At 39.7% G+C, this 12951-nt stretch overlaps 1 protein-coding gene across 1 annotated transcript in view; it reads right to left on the reverse strand.

The window, feature by feature from the left end:
* Positions 1–1072: 1072 nt before the first annotated feature.
* The window catches only part of Ssfa2 (sperm specific antigen 2), a 38740-nt gene continuing 26861 nt past the window's right edge, over positions 1073–12951 (reverse strand). The window contains exons 14-17 of the mRNA XM_012514129.2: positions 12706–12771; positions 10026–10490; positions 3071–3188; positions 1073–1989 (exon numbers count right to left, since the gene is read on the reverse strand). Of these exons, the coding sequence (XP_012369583.1) occupies positions 3084–3188; positions 10026–10490; positions 12706–12771 (636 nt within the window). The 3' untranslated portion in view covers positions 1073–1989; positions 3071–3083. The remainder of the gene's footprint in view (positions 1990–3070; positions 3189–10025; positions 10491–12705; positions 12772–12951) is intronic.

Here is a 12951-nt window from a genome sequence, read left to right on the forward strand (position 1 = left end):
CACAGTAACTAAAATACTCATTTATTTTCTTTCTTTTTTTTTTTTTTTGGCAGAACCGGGGATTGAACTCAGGCCCTTGTGCTTTCCAGGCAAGCGCTTATTCTACTGAGCTATCTCCCCGGCCCCACTCATTTATTTTCTAATCTTTAAAACTTTACTCAACCCACAGCTCCTTGATAAGAACTTCTCTGACCATCCCCAGATATACTCTCTCACATTCTTATAAAAATTTGATCTTCCTAAGGTTACCCCAAAATAAAAGACCTCATTTTTCCACCTACTTTTATTCATTCGTCGTAGCATGGTGGCTTGAACATTTTCAAGTGTTCCCTAAGTACACAAAGGTTTGAGAAGAGCAAAGATAAAACTCTAAGTGTTGGGCCTTGTTTTATTTGTATACTCTGTGACTTGCCCTTTTTATCACCACTGTTCTATATCTTTGATTATCAAATTCTGAGAATCTTACAGAGGAAGGAACAAAACGTGGCTAAAAAACTGAATAGCTGTTAAAGGGTCAATGTTTACATCATTATTAAGGTGGGGTTTACACGTTTATCACTGCTGTTAGAATCAACCAGTGAAGTTGCTGAATAATTTGACAAAGACTAATATATTCCTTACAGCTAACAGTACCCTTTATTTGTCCTCAGGTGGGAATCGTTAGAACCACAGAGCAAGATGCACCCAAGTAGCCTTCTCCAGGTGGTGCACAATGAGCTAGATTTATTGAACGCACCGGAAAAGTTTCTCTAGGAAACCTACCGTGTTGTGTGCTGCAATCACTTCAGGCTTTGTTACTCACCAAATCCAATCCAAATTCCTCAAGTTCAAGGAAAAAAGTCAACAATATTTAGGCAAAATAAATACTTTATTGTTTTAATTTTTTTAGAAATCAGCCTTTGTGTGACATTTTAAACATTTATAAACCTTTGAGATATTGTTTCAAAAGTGTTAACATCTCAACCATTTTTGATTAAAATGTCACACCCAAAGAAACATAATAGGAACCGAAAATTATAAAAGCTAAAAGAATATTGAAAAAAAAAAGGTTACTTTACACATTTAACACACCTAAAGCCAAACAGAAACCATTTTATTTTCGTTCATAAAAAGTTTTGACCAGTTAAAAACGAATTAAAATCATCTGCCCATGAGGAGAACAAATCTAAATTAATTCCACTCTGAAAAGAGCAAAGCCAGCTTATTCATGTCTGTGCCTCCAGGTCACAGGCCCCATTATCGTGACAATGTTCTATGTAGTCTACAAGACAGAAGAGAAACACCTCCTTAAAATAAGAAGTCTGGACAATACAGAAAGTACATAGTGTTTAACATAAGGCACATTTTTCAAAAGAAAAACACTACATAAGCTATGATAAAATTACATTTATGTGGGTAAAGGAGCAAGGCTTACAGTGTAAGAACATTAAGTAGTTGCAGGTAACCTCGTGGAATTCTACCTTACTGCTATTAGTAGCCTCCTCAAGAATTAAGAGCAATTTTTATAACAGAACAGTTCGTCTTCTTGGAAGTGACACTAATCAACAGCAGAGGAGGGAAAATCATTGATTGCTTCAAGCTCTCAAAACATGAATCAGTTATTGCACAGTAAACACCTCATAGAGGTCAGTGTTGTAAGAAGCTAGTTTGAAGCAATATGTTATTTATAAGTTGGTTATGTCTAGCAATCTTCAAGTTTTATAATTAATTCTACATAGGGAATCAGTTGGAAAATATGGACATGTGAATAAATATTAGGCTTTCCAAACCGCTACAATTTTGGTAGTTGAGAGAAGAAATATGAAAGTGCCTAGGTTTCCATATATATATTTTTTAAAGATAGCAACAGAAAAATTACACACTGTACACTGTATAGAGCAGCTCAATTCTGCTGAAAGTAGCTTCTGAAAGACACATAACCCCACCAGTGTGTGTCACCAAGGACCCCGACAGGACTCCGACGGCAATGCTGACAAGACCCAGGGCAATCTGAAAGGGAGAAGGCAGCATTAACCCACTTTCAAACAGTACTGCTAACAAGGCTATAAAAGGGAGTTATGTTACCTCAGGTATATGTAAGAAAAACATGTAACATTATGACTTTAATCCATTTTACTTATTAGGCTCTCAGAAAATCATAAATAGTGCACATGTAGAAACATGATCTTTCTTGGGTTGCTACACATTTTTTCAAAGTACGTTTAAATTTTTGAGACACTGGGGATTGAGCCCAGTCTACATTTGAGCTGCATAACCAGTCTTACCCCTTGTTTTCAAAAATAGACCCTATTGTTTTATGAAAGTTAACAAAATATTTCTCCATTTTGATGGCTGAAATTACAAACATACTTTTCAAGTTAAAATTTTGTTTCTAATATTATACTGAATAGCTGCTGTTAGTGCTACTACAAGCACTGCCTTTTGGATATGTTATTCTGTTCTGCATCCACCAAGTATTATTATTAATATACAATTTATAAAATGTTATTACAACTATCAGTAAAGTAGAATTCATTTTCATAGTTAACATGAAGTTTTTTTTATAAATTATGATTGTAAATGGATTTTATGATCTATTTAAGATAAAAATAATTAGGAAAATTGCATTTAAGATTAATTCTCAAAATCTTGTCCCACAGATTGTATATCTGAAACACAGTCTCAGCCAGTGTATAAGAAATAAAAGCCAAGTCTGAAAGCCAAATACCAGGATTGATCTGCTATTTCCTCCACGGTAACGCTGTGGAGTAACTATGTGACTGGCTCCCACATCAGCAAGGGGCTGCGTGAGCATCTCACGCTGCAGATTAACATCATATACACTGCAAAAATAAAGATTTCACTAGAGAAACAAAAGTGTGTGCTAAGGAAACAAGGAACTGAAAGGCAAGCGGCACTGGGTGTGTGGTGCACACCTGTTATCCCAGGACGAGGGAGGCTGAGGCAGAGGATGGCAAGTTCAGGACAAGCTAGGCTACACAGCAAGATTTTATCTAAACAATAACAAAAAATCAAGATAAAAAAAGAGCTAATTTAGATAAAACTCAACAAATAAATTAAAAGTATTTACCTAAAGATTCTACTTAATGACTGTCTTGCTTAGAACTTGATGTTTTATTTGAAGACACTGCTGCCAAAAGTCCACTTACAATCTCCCGTCTGATTTCACCAACAATAGACTCTTTAATCTGTAATGGAAAAAGAAAAAATCAAACATTTCACAATATGAGTGACATTCATTCTTTTCTGTTTTCAGAAAAACATAAACATCACTTAATTCCTTGAATCGGTTAGACACAGTGAAAACTACAACCCCTGTGAACCTCCCTGGAACCGCAGCGAGGCCAGAGAAATCAAGCCCACCGTCCTCCAACCTGGACCAGCTCTCTGTCTGGTCCAGGGCAACTGAGCATCTAACACAGACAAAACATCACAATGGAAATGTTATTTCATAGATTTAAAGGACTTCTAGTAAATGATTTCCTGAAACAAAGTCACCCGGAAGAACTGACCCAGGTTAGGTTCATGCCGGGGCCTCTCGCTAATGCCTGCCAGCATGCAGGAGGCAGCAAGCAGCGTGCGACCTACACGAACCGAGTGCGAAGCGTCTAGGGAAGCGACATACTGCTCAAGCAAGCACATTTTACATAGAAAGAGTGAATTATTCAGTAAACTTTAAAACATGAAGCGCATCTTCAAGCCGCCTAAGATGGAAAGAGATCATTTCATCACGTCTGTCACCGGTCTTCGGTTTCAGCTAAGGAGATCATTTCATTCTGTTGCTGGGAAGGGGAAGCAGACCTAGACGTGACAATTACATCCCGAATGTCTTCCCCAGATGTCTAAAGGCCACTCACGCCAATCCCCTCCTTTCCTCTCTAATGGTATATTATCGCCTCCAAACAGCCCTTTGAGGAGGCTTTAAATGTGTGTTTCCTGAAGTAAGTGGATAATGCCTTCCCAAATTAGCACTTGAGACACAGTCAGCTTGCTTTTAAAATTTCTACACATCCACAGTTTCCTGTCAGGCTCAGTTATTTCCTAAAATGTTCCCAAGCAGACCCCAACACATCTTAATTGAAGTCTTTCCAAGAATGGCTCTGTATTAATTGGTGGTACAAAACTGGTACACAAGGAATAGACTTCTACAGTTATTCATAAACAAAATGCTCTTCAGTTACCAACCAAATGCACTGTCATATATTTAAATGAGTATAATCTTTTTATTTTATTTTCTATCAATATTTTAAAACTTTAAAAATAGCATCAAAAGTTTCTGAAGTTCACAGCACTTTAGATTCATTTTTTAAAAATACACAAAATATATGCTGATACAAACATGAAATCCAGACTATCCTGGCCACAGTACATGAGCACAAATACAGTGTATGAAAACAAACCACAGCAAATTTAAGTTTACAAGACCATAAATAGTACTCTTGCTAGTCCTGTGTCAACAAAATCTGACAATTTCATCATATTTCATTATTCAAGAAATTAGCTGGGCATGCTGGCCACACCTACAGTCTAGTGGGGACTGGGAAGGGTGTGGCAGCCACTTCAGGGGAGGCACCAGGTATTGCTGATCACATATCCCGGTGTAAATCAAGTGCTTAATAAACATTTGAAAGAAATACATAAACATATGTGTGTATACAGAGACAGAGAGAGAGAGAGAGAGAGAGAGAGAGAGAGAGAGAGAGAGAGAAAGGAAAAAAAAAAGAAATCACAAAAGAAAGAAGAGGGGGAGACAAGGAATGAAGGAAGGATGGAGGGATGGGGAAGACAGAAATAGAAGATAATAGGAACAAAAATAGAAAAGTTAAAATAATTCCCTGAATTATTCTCTTCAAAACTTCTTAAGATACATGTTAATTTATTTCATTTATACTGCTAGGTTTTGTTCACTAGAAAGTTTCATCCTTTTGTTTGTTGCATCTTTGTAATAAGTCTTTGTCTAGAAACTGTACTCTGAGCAACATTTTGGTCACTCTTTTAAGATCATAATACACAGTATATTAGCTATTGTTATTTTCTGTTATGAAATTTCACAGAATCTTTTTACATTTTCCTATAAGTTATATTACATTACAATTAAATGATTCTATAGGAAAAGGGTTTTAATTAATGACACAGCATGAACATGACAGACAGTATCAGACCCAAAAAAAGAAGGTAGAACGCCAAGTCCCTGCAGGGGAACCAGCACTACGAAGGATAAAACGCCTTCAGCAATGCTAGGGCATGTGTGTAGCTCCCAAGTCTCCCCTGCCACCGGGGCTGGCAGAAGCAGGAGTGAGAAAGCCCCCGGATGGAGGAGACAGCGCTTTTGAACAGATTCCCGCAGAAGGTCGGCTGAGGGAGCGCTGCGGTGCGTGGGGCCACGTCTGGCTCACGCTGCTCCCGAGTACCGCCGTGTGCAGCCGCTCCACAACAAAGAATGTGGAAGATTTCCTTGAACACAAGGGAAACTGTGTTTCCTCTAAGCTACGCACTTAAATCATGCCAGATGCACTGTGGTGGAATTGTGAAAGGCATAAACCAAGTCTAGCAACTTCAATAAACACGGAGCAACTTTCTAAACACAGGGCCGTCCATGTTTACTCTTTGACATTCAGGGCTGCCACATCTGCTTCTGTGGGCACGTGTTCATTCATCCTATAAAGCCAGCTTTTTATTTATGCACATGTATACATTTTTAAAATAACTACAGACAGTTTTAGGCTACTGGTCACATATATCATTGATGACTTGGGTAAATTCTAAGGGAGAATACTTTACAACACACAATCTGGGCAGAGAGGGGTACCTTTAATCTGACAAAAGCTCAGTTACCCTATGAAAATATTAGGTATCTGTTTGAAAGCCCTCTGTTCCAAAGTTCTCTTCCACAGAGGAATTCCACTGCACTAGCACACTATAAACAACAAACATGCTCTCGGAACTCTCACGCCTGGTGCCATGAGAGAACAACCCAAGGACTGGCAGACAGCTGTGTTCACGCTCCCTGAGTGAAATAAGAAAACTTCCCTGAAAATGCTTGTCTCACCTGCTAAGTCCTCATCCGCAGAGCTGTTCGCTCTGAGTTCAATCCTACTTTCTTGACTAGTAGCTTTGCTAATGGGGTCAGGGGCTCAGGACTCACTGGAAAGACAGACTAACTTTCCTGGTAGCTGATACAACCAGCTTAAAAAGTTGAATGTAGTAATACATGTATTTAAGTAAGATCAGCAATGGGAAATTAACAAAATGAAGGCTAATCTGTTCTAAATATTTTATAAACAAACTTTAACAGAAAACCACTATAACTGAACTAAGACATTATTACTACCAATTAGTTTTTATAATCACAGAACTCCAGTATTGGATCAACTGATCAGGTAGTGTGTGCTTTTAAAATACCTCAGAGTTTGTTTCTTCAGTACATCAGTATTTCTGATGCCTTGCTTGACCACCTCAGCACTGTGCTTGGTAAGCCTTTCTCTGTAATCGGCAAGAGTAAATGTTAAGCCTCACTTCCTCTAAAATATGCCAAATATCAAAGAGAGTAGTTGCTAATTAACAGGCTTAGTAATGAATTCTGAGAAATTCTCCACGCATCTGCCTCGCTGTACATGCCAGTCTAAATGTCTGCAGAGTATAAAACGCTTCCTAGCGAACACGAGGTTCTTACCAATGGCTAAGTCATTCTCCAAGACCACGCAGCATAAAGGGCCAAGGAACAACCAGCTTTTTCTGGGTGTTCTACTGGGCCAAGAATCAAGGTTCTGCTCTAAAATGGGTGCTTTATTCCTAGGACATTGCTTCCAGTGCATATCAAGCCATTACAACTCTGAACACGGGACTCACATGTGCATCAGTAAGCAGCATAAAAACAAGTTTTTGAGAGCCTTTCACGTCGAAGCAGGTTGGGGGAACAAAATTCTCACGTTTTTGAAAGTTACCTTGCAACCTACTTTCTCAACAAACGTAGGAAAGTATTTACCTGGCTCTCTGATCTGAAGGACACACACAAGCAGAGGCCTTTCTAACTGAGGAGGCTCTGCAGCTTGCTGAACACCAGTCAACAGGCAAAAATACTAACATCTGCAGGATAAATAAATGTGCACAATGAATCCCGCTGAAAAAACAGAATGTGCACTTCATGCTTACAAATGTGTAACTTCATCTACCGGAATCTTGAGGCCAACACATTCAACTGTTTTCAGCTGAAGGTAGAAACAGCTAGCAAAATGTACATAACAGACCCTACCAGTTAGCTCAGTTCTCCGCCATGAGCCTCTTCTTCACAGCTGGCACAAAAACTTCTGGAAGATTTCAGATCACTCCCCTTCTTCTGCATCACCATAATTCACAAGCTGGGACACTCCAAAGTGCAATTCCATAAGCAAATTTCAGGGTTTTTTTAAAGATGATAAAGCACATTTATTGTAGTACTTGTGTACTTCTTATCCACTTAAAATGTGTAAGCCTGTGCCTGTGCTTGATGTGCTTCCAGTGGTGTAATCAGTCAGCACGGTATTTGTAATGCCACTGAAGTTCTGAGTGCTAATGCTATTTTCCCAGTAAGACCCATGAAGTAGACGAGCTTGCGCAGCCCAGATTTTCAGGAACATAAACATCATCTTGTGTTCACAGCAAAACTGACTGCATTTACTTCTTTTTCTGGCAGTACTGGGAATCAAACTGAGGCCTTGCACATGCTAAGCAAGTAGTATACTCCACCACTGAGCTACACCCCAAACCTTTATTACTCATGTAACTCTCAAGCTACTGTCATGCAGCTATAAATAATGACCCCAGATATTCACAAACTAATCTCAGGACCCAGACCAATGGCTGAAGTAAGGGAAGATTATTGGTCTGCTACCACCATTCTTGGCCTATAACCCCTGGACCTCCTTTGTTAAGTTATGGATTGGTTCTAAAATCACTAGGTCTGTATTGCTAATTATACTGGACACACAGTTCAAAACCTGAAAAACACACTGACTGATTTCTCTGGCTCACTCTGACCTTTTCTATTCCTAAATGCTTTTTCTAGAATATTCTCTCAGAGAATGACAGTCTGAATGCTTGGGACCAGAAATGTTGTGAGATTCATAACTTTTCAGATTTCTAGAACATTTAAGAGGCTTCAAAGTTTGAGCAGACTTCATCTGAGAATCTAGAATATAAATGGGGAGGGCAGGCATGGAAAGACCCCGGGTTTGATCCCCAGCACCATAGGAATAGGGGGCAGGTGGTGGTGATGTTAAAGAACGCCAGAAATGATCCGAAACCTCAAAACCTTTTGAAGCCCTGATAAATTTTTCAATTGTCTATCTCCTTAGTGTCCATGACTTTGTGTCCTGCATGCATTTTTCTTTCACTCTGCATAGAGGATAATCAGACACGTACAATGAAGTGGCTTTCTCCAGGGGATTTGGGATTGCTGGAGACTGAATACAGCACCTCCCCCATGCTAAGCCCAGGCTCTGTACCTGAGGTATATCCTGAGCCTCTGAACTGATTTTTTTAAAAAAATTTATTTATTTATTTATTTAATGTGTGTGTGTGTGTGTGTGTGTGTGTGTGTGGCCAGCTCAGCCCACCAGGGGGCGGGGCTGGATGGCATGTGGTGCTGGGGGATTGAACTGTGGTCCCTGTGCTTTGCTTAGCTTAGCTTGTTCCAAGTAGGTGCTCTAGACCACTGAGCCATCTCACCAGCCCCTGAAGTGATTTTTTAAACGTAATGGAAAGAATGAAAGATCCCTTTTTATTTTTAATACAGGATCTCACTATGTAGTTCAGGCTGGCCTTAAATTCATGGTAATCCTGCCTCAGCCTGCTGAGTGCTGAGCTTACAATTTGTGTACTCTCATGCCTGGCTTGAAAGACCCTTATTAGTGGTTTCAGTACCTTTTGCTGAAAAGCCATGCATTATTTTGATTCTCCTTTGCTATTTTTGAGATTTCTTATGATAAAAAAACAGGATGCAAAGAAATACTCATGTAGAATTTTTTTTTTTCTTTTTATGTATTTAGTACAGGGTCTACAGGGTCTCACTACACAGATCAGACTCATAGTGACCCTCCTATTTTCAGCCTCCCAAGTGCAGGGACTACAGGTGTGCACCACCATGCCCTGTCTCATTCATCATCTCAGTGTGCCCCAGGGGTGGGGCTGGCACAGCAGGCCAGAGATGGAGCCCCAGTCCCTGCATCTGCCTAAGCAGGTGCTTTAATCTGCTGAGCTATCTGGCCGGCCCTTTTGTAGAAATTTTATGCCATGCACTAGACATGTCCTTAGGTTTTCACTAAAGGACACTGTAACATGAAAAACAAAGAGGGAATTAAACATCACAAAAGTGATCTTTAATTTAAAATTAAAGTCTCTGGAGGTCTCTCAGCCTTGTGACACATACTGTTCCTCATTAACTGAATTCAGCAGAAAAACCATTATCAGACAAAGCGTCTCGATTCTCCCCCAACTGCTGACTGACCCCTTCACATTCTGTAGCCCCTGGATAAGTGAGAGCTATGGTGAACGCTTCAGATGCTCTTGCTGTCCCCAGACAGGGGACAACTTCTTTCATACTGTATATTCAACCTCTGAACTCGAAATTTCCACCCTTCTCCACCCACCTAATCAAATAGATCAAGTTCTTTATACTTCATATAAACATTACACCATTTCTTATGTCAAATGAAATGATAAAATAACACCTAGCAGAGGTGTAAATTATAGTCGCTTACTTTTGGAAACAAGAGACCTAGAGAGACTGTCAAAATTTGATCTCCTGCAAAACATAAAATCCTTTTCACCAGTGTAAATAAGAAAAAGGCCATGACTTTACCCCAATGTCACAAACCTGCAGGATACCATTCCACATATACCTTCACTGATATGAACAAGGTAAATGGGAAAGTGAATTTGAAAGCTCCCTGAAAATGACTGTGGTGATCGGGACAACCTTATGAATGACCAATGTTCCTGCTTAGCCCCATTTCTGCACAAGCAACGTAGGCACAGACTGGACTTACCTCCCGAATGACCTGCTGCAACTCATCCTGCTCCACATTTCTCTCCATTTCCTCAGCAGCCGGCATCACGGGGAGTTTCCGACACTCTTCTTCCACATCAGAGTTAGGTCCTACAGCCCGCACGCCTTCCTCAGCCACACCAGCTTCCTCAGAACTTTCCAGCTCTGGAGGCGTCTGCACAGAGCCTGTTCTGGAAGGAGCAGTTGGTGTCAGGGCCACCGATGCCCGGAACACTTTCTTTCTTGCCACTGCCTGGCCTTTGCGTCTGCCCCCGGCCTGCGCCGGGGGCACTGCAGTTCTGCTGGCACGATGAGAGGGGCTAGAACACACGGATGACGACTCCGATGTGGCTTGGGAGAAAATGGACTCTGAGCTTTCTCCAGGAGGAATTTCAAATGCCATTTCTCCAAGTCCCAGACCCAATTCCGACTTCAGGTAGGACTGTTCCCGTATCAGTTCTGTGACCTGAAGATGAGAAAAACTTGTTCCTCTCCTTGAAGTAAGACTGACAGTTATAGTGAAGGTCAAACTCCTAGCTACGAGTACTGCCAAAAATCACAGACTTTGTAAGACATACTTGTATTTCATTTACTTAGTAACTATTTAACTTCATTTTCAATTCACCAGGTTTAAATTCTCAGTAAGTTCAAGCAATAAAAAGGATAACTAGAACATGATGAGATGAAATGCTATTTATTACCATGTAGGTATCCAAATTACTCAGAATGAAGGAACAAAGTAATTACAATATTTTGCCCTCAAATGAATCTCATTTTGCCTAAAATATAATAAAAATTAAAGTTTTATTGAAAAGGTCCTCACCTAAAAGACAGCAAGGAGAAGAGCTAGGAAATATGACAGGGGCAAGCCACATAGTTATATGTAGAAGATGGGGAAAGCAATGATCCTAAGAATCTTCAGAAGATTCTTGAATCTTGCAGTTAATTGGAATGATTGTCACCCTGACTAACTGTATATACAGACACCTGTGAACTAAGCAACTGCACTGAAGATGGTAATGTGTAATAGTAGGTTCATGCTTGGAGTGCCGGTCATTTTGGTCTTCTGAATACGGGCTGCTTGTCATGACATGCCAGTTGCTGCTGTGCTGTCTCTCAGGTAGATGATTTTTCAAAAAGAAGGGGGGGGTGAATGAAGGCAGGAGACAAGAAAAGGAATGTTGTGAGACTGTCCTGCTACAAGGTTGTATATGGTTAGATTTTTGGACTTATGTGTAAACATAAGAATTATATAATTCTTGATGCCTATTTTTAAAATGTATTTTAATTTTTTAAATATTTTTTCATCATATTCTGTAGGGACTTAAAGTTCAACATATCAATACTTGATGAAAAATACCTGTTCCATGTTATGCCTAAGATGTTTGATGTTCAGACAGATAGTGGGGTTAAGCTTAACAGCCTAGGTTGTATGGTAATAACAATAAGCTTATCTTCTGGATGGTTAACAACCTAAGTTTGCAGACCAAAATTAGAGAAAAAGAAGGGCCACAAGGAAAGCCAACATTTTGGCCCTAGCCTTCCAAGGTCAAAAAGACTCAGGATAAATGAGATCTTGTACTGTAACGTCATGTAACTCAGTAGTGTCCCAAATTTACTGATGAAGGAGATTATGGGGCCAAAGAGGAAAGTGACCGATGATGTAGAGTGTGCCTAAGGAGAGTCACATGGAGAGAAAACACTCTCTCAGGCTTTCACAGAGAGCACATTGGTCAAGCAATGGCCGTGACTCATCCACATGGCTGACACTGACAAAGGTTCTACAATCTGAGGTACAGGATCTCAGGATAAATCCTGAGGGGATTTCACTGACCTTATCAGACCCAAAAGCTACAACTCTTGTTGCATAGGTCTTGCTTTATCTTGGTCTTAACCATCCAGCAGAAAAGTACAAAAACGAAGTATAAGAAGTAAAGCATGCTGTTATGTTGAGCTATAGGGGACTCAGGTCAACAATTTCTGACACTGCCAGTCAAGCGGAAGACCCAATACTATTATGGGCTACTGGACTCTTTTAGAATATTTTGCTGAGTTAACATACCTATAATATTCAAATGGCGGAACTAAACAAAAAAGGGGATATATAAATGAATGTGCATTTTGTATCTGTGTATTCAAAATGGTTAGGATAGATATATAGTTACACTCTCTTAATGAATAGAGGGATTTGTTCTAATAGTGTTTGTAAATAGGATATCATGTCCGCATCTTGTACAGCAATTAACCACTAGGAAGAATGTATGCAATGTGTTAATTATTGAAACTGTCCTACCAATTTGATTTGAAACTGTCTCATTGCTATTTGTCTCTCAATAATATTATGGAAAAAAAAAAAAGTCCTCATCTTGGAGATTGCACTTCAAGGACCTAGGATCAAACCGGCAAAGCGCATCTCCCCTGCAGTACAAATTAAGTATTTTTCATGGTGTATCATTCTTTTAGGTCACGAAGATAAAAATCACATCTTGCATTTTGAAGTTTGCTTTCTAATGGTCTAAGATGGAAATGAACTTTCAAAGTGGCAAACTCACTCGCAACCACTTTAACTAACTTGGCAAATTCTGCATTTGACAAAAACATGCATCTGGCCCACACTGGAAAAGCTGTGCGCGTGAGATGGTACATGGTGCCATCCCCAGTGATAAAGGAGCAAGGCTTACTGGTTCCATTACGTTCAACGGAGAAGAACAGGACAAGTTATCAGCACTTCTACTGCCACACATTCCCTGAAAAGGTAAGAACAATGGACTTCATTTTCATACATGTACACACATTTCCCAAATTACAAGTGCTTTACATTAAAATGAATAGGCTACTTATTGCCCTGAAGCATTTATCTATGTCATGACAGCCACGCTCAACTATCACGGAATCTGCTCAAATGTGTCCGTGAATGAAAGCTGACA

Source organism: Octodon degus, unplaced genomic scaffold (genome assembly GCF_000260255.1).
Source record: "Octodon degus isolate 3935 unplaced genomic scaffold, OctDeg1.0 scaffold00025, whole genome shotgun sequence".
In the NCBI taxonomy this organism is placed as follows: Eukaryota; Metazoa; Chordata; class Mammalia; order Rodentia; family Octodontidae; genus Octodon; species Octodon degus.